Source organism: Suncus etruscus (assembly GCF_024139225.1).
Source record: "Suncus etruscus isolate mSunEtr1 chromosome X unlocalized genomic scaffold, mSunEtr1.pri.cur SUPER_X_unloc_1, whole genome shotgun sequence".
In the NCBI taxonomy this organism is placed as follows: domain Eukaryota; kingdom Metazoa; phylum Chordata; class Mammalia; order Eulipotyphla; family Soricidae; genus Suncus; species Suncus etruscus.
In genome coordinates, this window is record NW_026060304.1 from 930,793 (window position 1) to 948,599 (window position 17,807).

General features: G+C 41.8%; 1 protein-coding gene across 1 annotated transcript in view; it reads right to left on the bottom strand.

The window, feature by feature from the left end:
• The window catches only part of LOC126000520 (zinc finger protein 875-like), a 71,972-nt gene that overhangs the window by 5,370 nt on the left and 48,795 nt on the right, over window positions 1–17,807 (bottom strand). Inside the window, 1 exon segment of the mRNA XM_049767775.1 lies at window positions 13,990–14,007. Coding sequence (XP_049623732.1) covers window positions 13,990–14,007 — 18 coding nt within the window.

Below are 17,807 nucleotides of genomic sequence, written 5' to 3' on the forward strand. Positions count from 1 at the left end.
GATAAGGGAATATGGTCTGCATGAAGCAACATCAAAATTCATCCCCATCCAAGATACTGTCCCCAAAAGAACTGGAGAGATCCCACAATCTGGTAATGGGTGGAACGTTTGACATCATAAAAAGAAATTAAATCACTTAAAAATTTTGCAGTCACATAGGATTAAAACAATAGTAGAGATGGGAGGACATGACCATAAATGAAGTCAACTCAGGGATGATCATTTGCACCCCAGATGATCAGCAAAAGATATCAGAAGGGATCCCTGAACACAGATTAAGTCCTGAGCTCACCAACAGGTGCGAATGAGACCCCCAGGTTCATGAAATCACATCACTTTCGGCAAAACCCACATTGATCAGGGCAGACTCCTTGCACAGTGCTGAGGCAGGACACATGGCAAGCTTAGGGAACTAGTGCAGAGCTGGGGATCAAACCCTCTGGTCACTGAACAGACATTTACAAATATAAAGAATATAAAGCTTGACTCTTCTAAGAAATAAAGCCAGTGACTGGAAAGTGATAAAATTGGGGAGGGGTTTGACCTTCGGCACAGCAGAATGAAGTCTCCTGTTGAGCCCAGGTTCCTGCCTGATCAGGGCACTTCCCCACCCTGGGATGAATCCAGAAGCAACAGCCCCAGTGCACCTCTCACCTACTGCCTGCAGGTGCTCATATGTCTCTAGCATAACATCTCTGTAGAGCTTCCTCTGAGAGGCATCCTAGTATGGCCACTCCTTCCTGGAGAAGCTTATGGCCACTTCAGGGAACGTCACTGAGTCCTAAACACAAAAGTAGAGTTCAGGACCATGTTTGCACAGGGTGGTAGAGACAGGACAGGACCCCTAAGGTCCTAGAGGGACTCACAGCCACTCTCTTCTGTTCTGTTAGAGCACCCAGTCACCATGACCCTCTCTGCAGGGGTACCAAAAGGGCGAAGGTTCCTAACTATCAGGCTAGAAAGCCCTATCAGCCAATTTGATGTGGGACACTACTCTAGGTTTTTGGAGATGCTGCTTTGCACACAGACCACCCAGGGCCAATCGATGAACTAAAATTCACTGAACACTTGTGGAAGAAATGTCTGACTACAGAACCTGAAGGAGCTAAAATAGAAATTCGGCATGTGTTCCCAAACACTAAACACACATCAGCCCCTCCTGTCCCCACAGCTCATCTCTGCCAGGAAACAAGGATCAGAGAAGGGAAATTCCAGGCCACTGAGAAAATCAAACCTGTGCTTGGCATAATCAGACCCCTGGTTGACTCGGAAATAAACTGTTTCTGGTGCAGGTCAAAAGGACACAACAAAGAACAACAACTGTATCTAGATAGATCCTTCGTTTTCTTTTTCCAATTAGAAACATAAGCTACAGGACTCTAGACAGGAGTGTTTGGAAATGCAACTGATTTACTGAGGAGAAATGTGGCTACAAAGAGGAATCTGACCAACAGAGTTAGGAAGGGTGCAGAAAGGGACAGCCCTGGTCAATACCAGGCACAGGCTACTGTCCTTTGCTGTTTTCAGGGATGAACCCTCTGTAGACTCATGGAAAATTCCTGAGCATAGGCAGTGGCTCAAAATTCAACACAAAACAAAACAAGCAGACATAGCACAGCACTAAGCAACTGAAACTAAAATCAAACAAAACCCACAGGAAAATGCATGTGTAGGAAAGGAACCTGCTGTGTTTTTAAGATAAGGCTGAAAGTTATTCACCCGGATTTCAGAGTTAGGAACTCCAAGGAGACTTTACAAGTCATGCATGGAGAGTCCCGAGTGACTATAAAAAGGAGACATGGGCGCAATTAATGTCCTGGCATAAGAAGCAGCCACACATTCCAAAAGATCATTGTGATAGAACCACATGTGTGCCATGGAAGGGACCTTCCCAGGCCGAAATCCCAACACACCCACAGTGTCTTCATCCAGAAGGATGGTTACAGAGAGCGGTGCCATATGAATACCCTTTTGCCTATAGTGCCATAATCTACAAATAAATCAAAGAGCCTTTCCACAAGACAGAAATGTTATTTATTGCAGAAATTCTGACCTCTAGGTCTCCTTCCTCACAAATATCCTGTTCGCTATTACCAGGAGTGCGACTCTGGAACCTTGCATTCAACAGTCTCAGAATCGCCATGGGTGACCCAAGAGTACTGCATCCATATGAATGCCTGAGCACCGAATGGCAAATCCCCAAAGCAAACAGACAACAAGGGCAATAGATGCCTCAATCTGCAGAGAACAGTGTCCCTGCCAGGAGTGCCAACCCCCACACCCAAGCCCCAGATTGCTTCCTAAAACTTCAGTGCACTCCACAGATCCAGGAGGGATTGAACTCCTTGACCTCTCCCACTGTCCTTCTTAGAGCCCATACAGCACCCTTACCTGGGGACAGGACGTCACACTTTGAGGCTCCATCTTCTTTGGCCTGGATTATTTCCGAAGAGCAGCAGCAAGGCCCCTGGCACAATTCCTAGAGAAATGTCACAGCCTTGAGTAAGAAGGATGAGCACAAGCCCTGCCCAGCTGCTTCCTCTGGGTCTTGTGAATCCTAATCCTGAACAGCACATCTGAAGCTGGCATCCAGCCTACATTCCTCCTGAGGGCACATGTGGAAAGCGCCCAAACTGCCTGTTGTTCGCCAAATTATCCTAACACCCACATAGCTTGCAAAGGACCAGGGTGTCTCCTCGGTCTGCACTTGAAGATTCTAGACGAAAATCTACTTTTACAATCAATAGTCCATGGGGAAGGGCCAAGCCAGGCCAAACTGGACCCTTGTCATGGGGTATGTGACCTTGAACTTTGTGGCACGGGCCCAACACTCCCCAAAATAAGTCTTTTGCACAAAATCCCCCCCTTTCAAAAATACAATTTCCCAAAGTGCTCACACCAAAGACCTGGGGTCACCAGGTCACAGGAAGAGGAAAAATAGTGATGATCTGGGACACGATCGCAGAGCCAGGCAAAGGCCCTGAGCCCCGCCGGGGTGGCCCCTGGACTCAACTGCAGGAAACGCCCAAGATTCCCGGGCCCAAGCCATAGCACCTGGGGAGAGGCTCCGGCCTGCGGGATCCCGGGGCGCCCACCCCACTCCCACCCCACTCCGTCGAGACCCAAAGCTCAGAGCGGCCCCAAGATGGGTGGCGGAGAGAACATCGTCCCTCCAGAGCCCGCTGTGGCTGCGAGGAACCCCGAAATTATTCGGTCTGGACAGCGATGGAGGCGGACGGTGCTTCCCCGCCTCGTGGTCCAGCAACAGAGAAAGGAAGATGGCGGATTGCGTGACGTTGAACGACTTCCGGCCGGGCTCTTAAAGGGCCAGGCGCTAGCTATTCACCTGCCAGGGCCTGGCTGGAAGTGGAAGTTTTCCTTCTGGACTTGAGTCTATTCTCTATTCCTAGGAGGAAACTCCTAATACCCTGATGACTCCTGATACTCCTAATGACCACATGTGTGAAGCGCAGGGGGATACACACAGAACTGAGAAATAATGCCCACATTTGCCCTACCTCTACTCCACCGTACTGCCCACAATATGTATATTTATTTTTGTGTTTTCTTTTGTTTGGGGGCCACACCGGGTGATGCTCATGGGTTATTTCTGTCTCTGCACGCATTAATAACTCCTAGCTCGGGTGATCATAGGGGATTCTAGGGAATTGAACCACGGTCCATCCTAGGTCAGCAGTATGCAAGGCAAATGCCCTACTCTGTGCCACCATTCTGGCACCAATATGTATTTATTTTTTAATGTTTAATTTGAGACCACAGAAATACTTGCTTTGCACATGGACTACATCGATTTAATCCCTGCATCACATATCTCTCAGCCCAGTTATGAGTATATCTGAGTATATATATATATATATATATATATATATATATATATATATATATATATATATATATATATATGTGTGTGTGTGTGTGTGTGTGTGTGTGTGTGTGTGTGCGCGCTAAATATTTTTTGTTTTGTTTTGTTTTTGAGTCACACTGGCAGCACTAAGGGGTTAATCCTGGGCCTACACACAGAAATCGCTGCTGGCAGGCTCAGGGAACTTCTGGATTGCCAGGATTCAAAACACCATCTGTCCTAAATCGGCTGCATGCAAGGAAAACACCCTACCAATGTGCTATGTCTGTGGCCCAGCTAATTATTTTTAAATCCAAACATGGTGCACTAAAATAGTATGAAACTTGTCTACTATTTAGGGCTTGAACTTGAGGCAAATTACCTGAGTGTGAAGTAAAAAATGTTAATATACAAACATAAGAGGATGGTGTGCAAAGTCAAGACAGCTGGCTGGGATCTTGCTTTGCACACATGACTAACCCTGTGTTAGAGTTCCCAAACATATAAGGTTCCTGATCACTGAGTGTAAAGTTATAAGCTCTGAGGTGAGAACAGCAGTTGCAGCCCACTGCCATATGCAAAGATGGCAGAGCTGGTAATTCAGATAGGGTCCCCCCTGAATCGAAGATTTGGGCAACTTGGAGCAATCAGGGTCCAACAGACCAGTCACCATGGCTAATTAAAGTGGCCTGGTGCATCTACTCAAATCCTGGGATGTCATGTATTCAACAAAAACCTTCTATAACAGGCACTCATGGAGGACATTGTGCATTGTCTCCTGAGTTGCTTCCCAGAATATTTTGTTTTTGTTTTTGGGCCACACCCAGCGGTGCTCAAGGGTGACTCCTGGCTGTCTGCTCAGAAATAGCTCCTGGCAGGCACGGGGGACCATATGGGACACCGGGATTCGAACCAACTACCTTTGGTCCTGGATCAGCTGCTCGCAAGGCAACCGCCACTGTGCTATCTCTCCGGGCCCGCTTCCCAGAATTTTAATGTATTACAGAATGTACATGACACAATAAGTTCATGACAACCTTTATAATACCATATATGTTCTCTGCATAAAGCAAAGTAAGGAATAGATGGTATTTGGATTTGAATTAAAATCCAAATTTTAAACAAACTGATGGCAGTATATTTCAAACCAATTTTCTGATTTCAAATCCCAGAGCAATACAAATCTATCACTCAAGATTTGCTTCACAAACTGCAATTCTTACAAAATCGCTCTGAATCTATTTTCATCTCTCATATAAGACTTCTTTGTGGTCTCCTATTTCCAGTTGCTTTAGTTAACGAATCAGCTGATCAACTAGGAAAGAATATTTAAGTCATTGTAGGACAGCATATTGCTCCACACCCAAATTCCCATTGCCCCATGTACAATTTCACTTTCCACTACATAAGCCAGACAATAGTCAGTATGTATTCTGACATGACCCTGCCAGACTGTTTCTACTAGAGGGTTGCTACCGAATTGCAGGAGGATCTGTTTGCTGGACTCCCTCCTAGCTCCTGTTGTTTTGCCGTCTGTCCTACTTGCTCTGGGTTTAACAGCGTATAATCTAACGAAGTTGCATTGTCCAAACAATCATTCCAAGGTTAATTCACAGCTCTCCTGGACTGGCAGCATTTCATACCTAAGAGGAGGTGTGAGGGTGGCAGTGCTAGGAACCCAAACAGGGCAGGGCAGATTGAGCAGCAGGGGGCACTCACTTTCAGAACTCCAGGCTGTAGAGTAGAAGTAACTTCAGTGGGGTGGAGCCGTGGCACAGTGGTAAGGTGTCTGGTTTGCACGTGCTAGCCTAGGACAGACTGCAGTTTGATCCCCAGGCGTCCCATAGGTCCCCCAGGCCAGGGGCGGTTTCTGAGAGTACAGCCAGGAGTCACCCCTTTTTTGCTCAATTCAGTTATTACCTTTTTCATTTCTTCCCTTCCTCTACCCCTCCTTCTTTCTCTTATTACAATCCTTCTTGCTTTTTCCATGCATTTTCTCTTTTATCTCTTCCTTTATTCCAGTCTTCTTGCTTCTGTCCTTTTTCCATATCTCCTTGCTCCTTTTATTTTTTTTGTTTCTTTTTTTTGTTTTTAGGCCACACCCATTTGACACTCAGGGGTTACTCCTGGCTATGCGCTCAGAAATCGCCCCTGGCTTGGGAGGACCATATGGGACACCGGGGGATCAAACCGTGGTCCGTCCTACGCTACCGCTTGCAAGGCAGACACCTTACCTCTAGCGCCACCTTCCCGGCCCCTCCTTGCTCCTTTTCTTCACAAGTTCTTTCCCTCCTTCCTTCCCATTCTTCCTATTTATTATATGGTTCACTCTGTTTATTTTTCTATTGTCTTTATTCTCTTTTTAAATAATTTTATTGATATGCATGTGAATTACAAGTCTTTCACAGTTATATTTAAGGTACATAGTAACAGTGAATTAGGGAAATTCTCCACCACCAGTGTTGACTTTCCTTCTCCACTGTTCCTAGCATGCACCCCATACTTCCCCCTTTGCCACCTGGACTGCTAGTATTACTGGTCCTCTTTGATATAACTTATTGTAAATCTTGATACTGTTGTCGTTGACTTTGAGTTTTGTATTTAGGCTTGAAAATTATTTGTTTTCACTCAATGCTAATGTGATTATTTGATCCTGGTACCATCCACTTTCTTTTCCCCCTTAAGTTATGAGGCAGGAAAAGATGAATCAAGTTCTGTGTTTCTGTTGGGGAAAAAGCTGGGAGAAATCCATCTAGGAGCTATCAATATCAATTTAAACAGTTCCTTTCTTACCACATCCCTGCCAACAGATATTAGACCCATTATTTTTGGGTGTGTACCATCTTCACTGGTGTTAGATGGTACCTCATTTTTGTCTGGATTTTGATTTTCCAAATGATGTGTAATGGTGAATATACCTCATTTTTGTCTGGATTTTGATTTTCCAAATGATGTGTAATGGTGAATATGTTTTCATGTGTATTTTGGTCATCTGTTGGTTTTCCTCGGAGAAGTGTCTATTCATTTCTTCTCCCCATTTTTCTATGGCTTTATTGCGTATTGTGGGGCTCACCTTTTTGAGTGATTTGTATATCCTAGATATCAATCCTTTATATGATGTGTAGAGTGTGAAATTTCTTCCCATTATGTTAGCTGTCTTTTAGTTTTAGCCAGTGTTTCTTTCGGCAAGCAGAAACTCTTTAGTTTCATATAGTTCCATTTGTTTAAGCTTGATGCTATTATTCTTGCCATTGGCATTCCATCATCAAAGACTTTTTTGAGGTATAAGTCTTGTAGTGTTCTGTCTATTTTTCCCTCAATGAACTCTATAGATTCGGGTTTGATTTCCAGGTCTTTAATCCATTTTGAGTTTCTTTTTCTGTAGGGTGTGAGGTATGGGTCAATCTTTTGTTTCTTACAGGTGGTAATCCAGTTGCTCCAACACCATTTGTTGAAGATACTCTCTATGTGACATTTTAGGTTCTTGGATCCTTTGTCAAAATCAGTTTACCATATACTTGTGGGTATATCTCTGAATATTCTGTTCTAATCCACTGCTCTGATACTCTGTCTTTGTTCCAATACCATGATGTTTTTTGTCTGTGGCTTTATAATATAGCTTCAGGTTAGGTGAAGAAATGCCACCCAGTATCTTGTTTTTCAGTATTGATTTGGCTAACCTAGGTCTTTTGTGGTTCCAGATGAACTTTATAATTGATTTTTCTAGTTACTTAAAAAAATGGTGTCTGATTATATAGGTGCAGATATTGAAGTTGATGTCTCCAATTTTATTTTATTTATGTTATATTTCTCTTTCCTTTTGTACTCCAGCATGGAATGATTTCAGGACCGAGACAATTGTGTGGTGCTTGTCTTTATTGCTGTAGTGCTCACTGCATATTTTATTTGATATTTCTTTCTGTATTGTTGCGGTGTTTCAATTACCTTTTTCCTGTCCTCTCTCAATGTAAGGTTGAAAGCCTCTAGAAGGACTTCACCCATTTTCAGCTCATTTGATTTTTTTACCTCATTCTACTGGTTTTCTTTTCTTCAGACGAAACCACATAGCTTGAACCATCTAGCTCCACCTCTCAAATAGAGGGGGAAACAAGGGAGGGTACCAGGGCCAAACAGATGTATGATCACTAGTAGTAATCTAGAAACAGAGGGGACCACTTACGCTAGCAGCCTGGCGGGTGAGGGTGGGGGATAAAAGTAGCAGGATGGGAACAGGGGTGGAGGGAGAACAAATTTGGTGATGGCAAATCCCTTGATTCAATGATAATATTTAACTAAAATACTACTGTGAAAGATATGTTAGCCAATATGGTCAAACTTAAAATAAAAAATGTTGTCTGAAATAAAATGGTGTCTGAATTTAGAAAGGGATTGCATTGAATCTATATAGTAACTTAGGTAAAATAGTCATTTTGATTATGTTGATTCTTCCTACCCATGAGCAGGAAATGTTTTCCATTTCCTTAGAACCTCTTCCATTTCTTTTTGAAGCATTTTGAAATTTTCATGGTATAGGTCTTTCACTTCTCTTATCAGGCTGATTCCAAGGTACTTAATATTTTTAGACACTATTTGAAATGGGATCGACTCCTTAATTTCTTTCTCCTATACTTTGTTATTTTTTTGTTTTGTTTTGTTTTTTAATTTTTTTATTTTTAATTATGAGAACAAAGATGCAAAGAAAGAGGACAAGGTAAAGTTACAGTGGAAGGAAATTACCCATAACATAATTTTCAGAAAAAAAACCCTTGCTGATATATTACCTTTGAACTTTCAGCCAAAGAACGTTAAGATAAATAAAATAAAATCCCTGTACAATTACTTTTTCCCTCAAGTCCCCAGATTGTAAGACATTATAATATTTCTTAACAGCACACAAGGCAATCTAAAGCCATAAAACTTACGTAACTCCTTAAACATTAGAGGCATAGTATTTTTTACATTTCCATGTACATGCATATTAGCTTAAGTTAACCTCAAATTGTGTTTTTTTAAAGGATTAGAGTCAAAGGAGCACAGTAAAAACGGTGTTAGAGTGGCAATTGTTTGCATAGGCCCACCAAAATATGAGGGGAATGGAAAGGAATCACCTTGGCCTAAACACAAAGAGACCCGACCCCTGGAGTTTCCTGGTGTCAGAACAAATCTAGGCTCCAGGCAAACTAATTTGTCCAATCCAAGACATTGTCTGTAGTGCCAACACATTTTTATTTTTCACACAGTCTCTGTTGTTGGTATCATGTTTCTTTATTAAATATCCTGATATCTGCATATCCTACATTGAAGTCAGGATATGGAGTGTCCTCTTGTTTAACCTCACCATTGAAGGGCAATGCAGAGTACCCTGTCCTATAAGCAGGTCGTTGTTGTTGTTAAGTTTTCTCAGTGTTAAGGGAAGTCTCTTTTGAGCAGGTTGATGTCTGAGCAATGGTAGGTTCTTCCGTGGTAGAGAATTGCTTCCAGGTGATGCTATAGACAAACCTGGATGTTTCATGGATGGCTTTCCTGGTTCAAGGGTGAATGGAAAATGCCCTTTCCTTCTGAGGCCTGTGCCAGGTCGTTATGTCAATGTTCAGGGTGTAAGGTCCCTTTGCACTACAAGATTTGTGTGTTCCAATCTCTATTAGATAGGATCTTATATGTATGTATAGTATTTTCCCATGTTAATGTGCCTATGCAAAAAAGTAGCAATGCCACATGGCGTTATTGGCGCATATGGTGGCCATAAGAACAAGTCCAACAATCCCCATGACGTGGTTCAATCATAAACATTAAACTGGGGGACTCTTTCACCAAAATTCCTGTTGAACAGCTCATAAAGAGAAGATAAAAAGTGGTTAGAAGCGTCACTGTATAAGAGAATATTTAGTAAGACTTATAGCTGTCAGAGAAAAAACAAAATATTCTAAAGAAATATGTGTCCAGTTTATGTCTTTTGAAACAGTTTGGGGTTGTCACACACAATACACGGCTTTGGTCTGTGATTAGTATTGTGCAGTACTAAAGTTACAAAGAGAAATGTGGGTTAGTGATGTTTGGGGGGTGAGAGAGTTAAGGAGTAAAAATGAGCTTTGTAGAAGTATGGGAAAGGGAAGAATACAAAATGGATATTCTAGATATGCAAAACAAACATAAAGTTAAGGGATACTCTTAATATACGCAGAGCCCACGAGGGGCACTAACCCCTGCGCGGTTTTTCATATGTGGACTAGTCAGAAATTGCCAATGACAAGCTTAGCGCAACTGAGCAAATCTCAGCACACCCCAAGTTAAAACCCACCCCAGGAGGCCTGGAGGCCGGGGGCAGAAGAGGGGAAGGCTGGGGCACTATCAAGGCTCCCAGCGCACCCAAGTTAGAGAGAAGGCCTTCCACATGGGGTCTCCCAAACCCCATGCAGCTTGAGCTAGCCTCCAGCTCAGGAGAGGATGGATAGAGAGCCGGAAGCCAGGATCTGCTCGCCTTACACCTTGTGCCCTTCCCACCCTAGAGCTGGGGGAAAGGTGGGGAAAGTTTGGGACCCCATCCATGAGGGACCCCCGACACCCACCTTGTCTGGCCGCCTGGGCTGCCACCCCAGAAGGCCTGCAGGCCGGGGGCAGAAGAGGGAAAGGCTGGGGGCCTATGAAGGCTCCCAGCGCACCCAAGTTAGGAGAAAGCCTTCCACATGAGGTTTCCCCAAACCCCATGCGGCAGGAGCTAGCCTCCAGCTCAAGAGAGGATGGATAGAGAGCCGGAAGCCAGGATCTGCCTGCCCTACACCCTGTGCCCTTCCCACCCTATTTGAAATGGAATTGACTCCTTAATTTCTTTCTCCTATATTTTGTTATTTGTATAGAGGGATGCTATTGTCTTTTGTGTATTGATTTTGTAGCCAGACACTTTGCTGTTTTGGCTTATTGTTTTTAGGAGTACTATTATGGAATTTTTAGGGTTTTCTATGTATATCATCCTATCATCTGCAAAAATGATAGTTTTACTATCTCTTTCCCTATTTGCATTCCTCGATTCCCTTCTCTTGTCTGATTGCTATTGGTATTACTTCTAAAACTATGTTGATTAAGAGTGGAGAAAGTGGACAGCCTTGTCTAGTTCCTGACGTTAGTGGAAATGTTGTGATTTTCTGCCATTAAGGATAATGTTGGCTGTGGGCTTTTTTATTATTTTTTTTATTTAAACACCTTGATTACATACATGATTGTGTTTGGGTTTCAGTCATGTAAAGAACACCACCCATTACCAGTGCAACATTCCCATCACCAATGTCCCAAGTCTCCCTCCTTTCCACCCGACCCCCGCCTGTACTCTAAACAGGCTCTCCATTTCCCTCATACATTTTCATTATTAGGAAAGTTCAAAATGTAGTTATTTCTCTAACTAAACTCATCACTCTTTGTGGTGAGCTTCCTGGGGTGAGTTGGAACTTCCAGCTCTTTTCTCTTTTGTGTCTGAAAATTATTATTGCAAGAATGTCTTTCATTTTTCTTAAAACCCATACATGAGTGAGACCATTCTGCGTTTTTCTCTCTCTCTGACTTATTTCACTCAGCATAATAGATTCCGTGTACATCCATGTATAGGAAAATTTTATGACTTCATCTCTCCTGACAGCTGCATAATATTCCATTGTGTATATGTACCACAGTTTCTTTAGCCATTCATCTGTTGAAGGGCATCTTGGTTGTTTCCAGAGTCTTGCTATGGTAAATAGTGCTGCAATGAATATAGGTGTAAGGATGGGGTTTTTGTATTGTATTTTTGTGTTCCTAGGGTATATTCCTAGGAGTGGTATAGCTGGATCATATGGGAGCTCGATTTCAAGTTTTTGGAGGAATCTCCATATCGCTTTCCATAAAGGTTGAACTAGACGGCATTCCCACCAGCAGTGGATAAGAGTTCCTTTCACTCCACATCCCCGCAACACTGTTTATTCTCATTCTTTGTGATGTGTGCCATTCTCTGTGGTGTGAGGTGGTATCTCATCATTGTTTTGATTTGCATCTCCCTGATGATTAGTGATGTGGAGCACTTTTTCATGTGTCTTTTGGCCATTTGTATTTCTTCTTTGTCAAAGTGTCTCCCATTTTTTGATGGGATTAGATGTTTTTTCTTGTAAAGTTCTGTCAGTGACTTGTATATTTTGGAGATTACCCCCTTTCTGATGGGTATTGGATGAATAGTTTCTCCCACTCAGTGGGTGGCTCTAGTATCCTGAGCACTATTTCCTTTGAGGTGCAGAAGCTTCTCAGCTTAATATATTCCCATCTGTTAATCTCTGCTTTCACTTGCTTGGAGAGTGCAGTTTCTTCCTTGAAGATGCCTGTAATGTCCTGGAGTGTCTTGCCTATGTGCTGTTCTATATATCTTATGGTTTGGGGGCTGATATCGAGGTCTTTAATCCATTTGGATTTTACCTTCGTACATGATGATAGCTGGGGGTCTAAGTTCAATTTTTTGCGAGCGGCTATCCAATTGTGCCAAGACCACTTGTTGAAGAGGCTTTCCCTGCTCCATTTAGGGTTTCCTGCTCCTTTATCAAAAATTAGTTGATTGTATGTCTGGGGAACATTTTCTGAGTATTCAAGCCTATTCCACTGATCTGAGGGCCTGTCCTTATTCCAATACCATGCTGTTTTGATAACTATTGCTTTGTAGTACAGTTTAAAGTTGGGGAAAGTAATTCCTCCCATATTCTTTTTCCCAATGATTGCTTTAGCTATTCGAGGGTGTTTATTGTTCCAAATGAATTTCAAAAGTGCCTGATCCACTTCTTTGAAGAATGTTATGGGTATCCTTAGAGGGATAGCATTAAATCTGTATAATGCCTTGGGGAGTATTGCCATTTTGATGATGTTAATCCTGCCAATCCACGAGCAGGGTAAGCATTTCCATTTCCGCGTGTCCTCTCTTATTTCTTGGAGCAGAGTTTTATAGTTTTCTTTGTATAGGTCCTTCACATTTTTAGTCAAGTTGATTCCAAGATATTTGAGTTTGTGTGGCACTATTGTGAATGGGGTTGTTTTCTTAATGTCCATTTCTTCCTTATTACTATTGGTGTATAGAAAGGCCATTGATTTTTGTGTGTTAATTTTGTAGCCTGCCACCTTGCTATATGAGTCTATTGTTTCTACAAGCTTTTTGGTAGAGTCTTTAGGGTTTTCTAAGTAGAGTATCATGTCATCTGCAAACAGTGAGAGCTTGCGTTCTTCCTTTCCTATCTGGATTCCCTTGATATCTTTTTCTTGCCTAATCACTATAGCGTGTACTTCCAGTGCTATGTTGAATAGGAGTGGTGAGAGAGGACAGCCTTGTCTTGTACCAGAATTTAGAGGGAAGGCTTTTAGTTTTTCTCCGTTGAGGATAATATTTGCCATTGGCTTGTGGTAGATGGCTTCAACTAGATTGAGAAAGGTTCCTTCCATTCCCATCTTGCTGAGAGTTTTGATCAAGAATGGGTGTTGGACCTTATCAAATGCTTTCTCTGCATCTATTGATATGATCATGTGGTTTTTATTTTTCTTGTTATTGATGTTGTGTATGATGTTGATAGATTTATGGATGCTAAACCGTCCTTGCATTCCTGGGATGAAACCTACTTGATCGTAGTGGATGATCTTCTTAATGAGGCATTGAATCCTATTTGCCGGGATTTTGTTGAAGATCTTTGCACCTGCATTCATCAGCGATATTGGTCTGTAATTTTCTTTTTTTGTAGCATCTCTGTCTGGTTTAGGTATCAAGGTGATGTTGGCTTCATAAAAGCTATTTGGAAGTGTTTCCGTTTGTTCAATTTCATGAAAGAGTCTTGCCAGGATTGGTAGTAGTTCCTCTTGGAAAGTTTGAACAAATTCATTAGTGAATCCATTTGGGCCTGGACTTTTGTTTTTCGGCAGATATTTGATTACTCTTTTAATTTCATCAATGGTGATGGGGGTGTTTAGATATGCTACATCCTCTTCCTTCAACCGTGGAAGATTATAAGAGTCCAAGAATTTATCCATTTCTTCCAGGTTCTCATTTTTAGTGGCGTAGAGTTTCTCAAAGTAGTTTCTGATTACCCTTTGAATCTCTGTCATATCAGTAGTGATCTCTCCTTTTTCATTCCTAATACGAGTTATCAAGTTTCTCTCTCTCTTTCTTTGTTAGGTTTGCCAGTGGTCTATCAATCTTGTTTATTTTTTCAAAGAACCAATTTCTGCTTTCGTTGATCTTTCAGATTGTTTTTTGGGTTTTCACTTCATTGATTTCTGCTCTCAGCTTTGTTATTTCCTTCTGTCTTCCTATTTTTGCGTCCTTTTGTTGAGCACTTTCTAGTTCTATTAGCTGTTTCATTAAGCTACTCAGGTAAGCTCCTTCTTCCTTCCTGATGTGTGCTTGCAAAGCTATAAATTTTCCTCTCAGTACTGCTTTTGCTGTGTCCCATAAGTTCTTATAGTTTGTGTCTTTATTGTCATTTGTCTCCAGGAACCTTTTTATTTCCTCCTTGATTTCATCTCGAACCCACTGGTTATTGAGTATGAGGCTGTTTAACTTCCAGGTGTTAAGGTTTTTCTTCTGAGTCCCTTTGGAATTCGCAAATAATTTTAGAGCCTTGTGGTCAGCAAAGGTAGTCTGCAAAATTTCTATCCTCTTGATAATATGGAGGTATGTTTTATGTGCCAGCATGTAGTCTATCCTGGAGAATGTCCCATGTACATTGGAGAAGAATGTGTATCCAGGTTTCTGGGGATGGAGAGTTCTGTATATATCCACTAGGCCTCTTTCTTCCATTTCTCTCCTCAGGTCTAGTATATTCTTGTTGGGTTTCAGCCTGGTTGACCTATCCAGTATTGACAAAGCCGTGTTAAGTTTCCCCACAATTATTGTGTTGTTATTGATATTATTTTTCAGATTTGTCAACAGTTGTATTAAATATTTTGCTGGCCCCTCATTCAGTGCATATATGTTAAGGAGAGTTATTTCTTCCTGCTCTACATACCCCTTGATTAACATCAAATGTCCATCTTTGTCCCTTACCACATTCGTGAGTATAAAGTTTGCATTATCTGATATTAGTATGGCCACTCCAGCTTTTTTATGGGTGTTGTTTGCTTGGATAATTTTTCTCCAGCCTTTTATTTTGAGTCTATGTTTGTTCTGACTATTCAGGTGTGTTTCTTGTAGGCAGCAGAAGGTTGGATTGAGTTTTTTGACCCATTTAGCCACTCTGTGTCTCTTGAATGGTGCATTTAGTCCATTGACATTGAGAGAAAGAATTGTCCTGGGATTTAATGCCATCTTTATATCGAAATTTGGTGTGTCTTTTAGTTAGTCTTGTCTTAAATTAGGTCTTTCAGTTTTTCTCTTAAGACTGGTTTTGTGTTTGTAAAGTTTCTGAGCTGCTTTTTGTCTGTGAAACCATGTATTCTTCCGTCAAACTGGAAAGTGAGTTTTGCTGGGTATAGTATTCTGGGTGAAGCATTCATTTTATTCAGTCTTGTCACAATATCCCACTACTGCTTTCTGGCATTGAGTGTTTCTGGTGACAGGTCTGCTGTAAATCTCAAGGATGCTTGCTTGAACGTAATTTCCCCTTTTGATCTTGCTGTTTTCAGAATTCTGTCTCTATCTGTGGGATTTGTCATCGTGACTAGGATGTGTCTTGGGGTGTTTTTTCTGGGGTCTCTTTTGGTTGGTACTCTTTGAGCATGCAGGATTTGATCACCTATATTCTTTAGCTCTGGAAGTTTCTCTTTAATGATGTTCTTGACCATTGATTCTTCCTGGGAATTTTCTTCCTGGGTCTCTGGGACTCCAATGATTCTTAAGTTGTCTGTTGATCTATTTTCATCTGTTCCCATTCTTTGACTAATTTTTTCATTGTCTGCTCATTTGCTTTAAGTTTTTTTTCAATCTCTCCTGCTGTATGGAAGTGTTATGTATCTCATCTTCCACAGCACCAAGTCTATTCTCAGCTTCTGATACCCTGTCCAAGAGCTTATCCATTTTGTCATTCACTTCATTTACTGACTTTTTCAGGCCTGTTAGTTGACATGTTATTTCAGTTTGGAGTTTTGTGATTTCTGTCTTCATATTTTCTTGGTTCTTATTAGTGTTCTGTTCAACTCTATCCATGGTTTCTTTGAGTTCTTTGAGCATCTTCCATATTGCTAGTCTAAAGTTCTTATCTGAGAGGTTGATTAGTTGGTTGGTCATTATCTGATCATCAGAATTGTCATCTTCATTCTCTATGTCTGATGCTGGCCTGGGTTGTTTCCCCATGGTCACACTTGTATTGTGGTTTTTTCTACGTGTTGTGGTGGTATTCATTGGCTATATGATGTAGGCAGCACACTCCTCTGGCTCTACCCTTTCTGGATGGGCTGACTTGCCTCTAAGGGAGGGAGTCCTCCGTGGATGAAGCCTCACACTGGATCAAATCTTAGGCCCAAGCATCAACAGAGAAGACAGTCCGGAGAGAAATGTTTGCTTCTGTGATATAGCACAGTTCTTAGTGTGATTTTTTTCTTCTTGTTGCGATGGTGTTCTTTTCTTAGAAAGAGCCCACAGCTGCATAGCAAAGCGGAGTGGCCGTGCTCTGCTGGAGCCACTTTTGCCCCACTCCCAAGAGTTTCACTCGAGGACAGTTGACAGACATTTACAGGTAGCACTCACAGTTGGGCCCCACTTGGCGGGCGTAGATTCGTGGCTTTTCCCCGCCTGATGTCCCAAACAGGGCACCCGGCTTCTGCAACAGTCTGCCGGTTTTTATGTTCTGGAGTCCCGCCCTGGAAATGGCCTTTGGGAGAGCAAGTTTCTGGAGCCTCTTTTGCCCCACTCCCAAGAGTTTCACGCAAGAGGACAGTAGACAGACATTTACAGGTAGCACTCACAGTTGGGCCCCAGTGGGCGGGCGTAGATTCGTGGCTTTTCCCCGCCTGATGTCCCTAACAGGGCACCCCAGCTGTGGGCTTTTTATAGATAGCTGCAACTATCTTCAGGAAGATTCCTTCTGACCCTATTTTGCTGAGTGTTTTCAGCATGAATGGGTTTTGGATTTTGTCAGATACCTTCACTGTGTCAATTGATATGATTATGTAAGTTTTGTCTTTCTTCTTGTTGATGTGATGTATGATGTTGATTGATTTGCCTGTGTTGTACCATACTTGCATCTCTGGTATGAAACCCATTTGGTCATAGTATATAATATTTTTTGATGTATTGTTGGATTCAGTTTGCTAAGATTTTGTTGAGGATGTTCATCTATGTTTATCTATGTTCATTAGTGAGATTGGTCTGTAGTTTTCCTTCTTGGTGGTGTCTTTGCCATCTTTGAAAAAGAGTGTGATATTCGCCTCATAAAAGGAGTTAGTAAGTGTTCCTGTCTTTTCAATGTTTGGAAGTGCCTGAGGATCAGTGGTTGTAATTCTTCTTGAAATAATTAATAAAATTCACACATAAAACCCTCTGAACATGGAATTTTGTTATTGGGGAGTTTCTTAATTACTGTTTCTATTTCCGCAGATGTGGTTGGACTGTTTAGACTTTCTAAATCCTGCTTATTCAGTCTCAGAAGATGATATTTTTCCAGAAATCTGTTGGTTTCTTCAGGGTTCTCTACCTCACTGAGTACAGTTGTTAATGGTACACCCTCAGGATGTCTTAGATTTCTTAGGGTTCGGTTGTAATCTCTTCCCTTTAATTTGTGATCCTATTTATTTGGTTGTTTTCCCTTTCTGTATGTGTGAGTCTTGTCAGCGGTTTGTCTATTGTTCTTTAGAAAGACCAATTCTTGTTCTATTGCTTTCTGTATTGTTTTCTTTGTTTCTACGATGTTTATCTCTGCCCTGGATATTATTATTTCTTTTCTTCTGGCTGTGTTTGGGTTTCCCTTTTATTGTTTTTCCAACATCATCAGGTATCCTTGTAAACTGTTGATTTTGTTCTTTT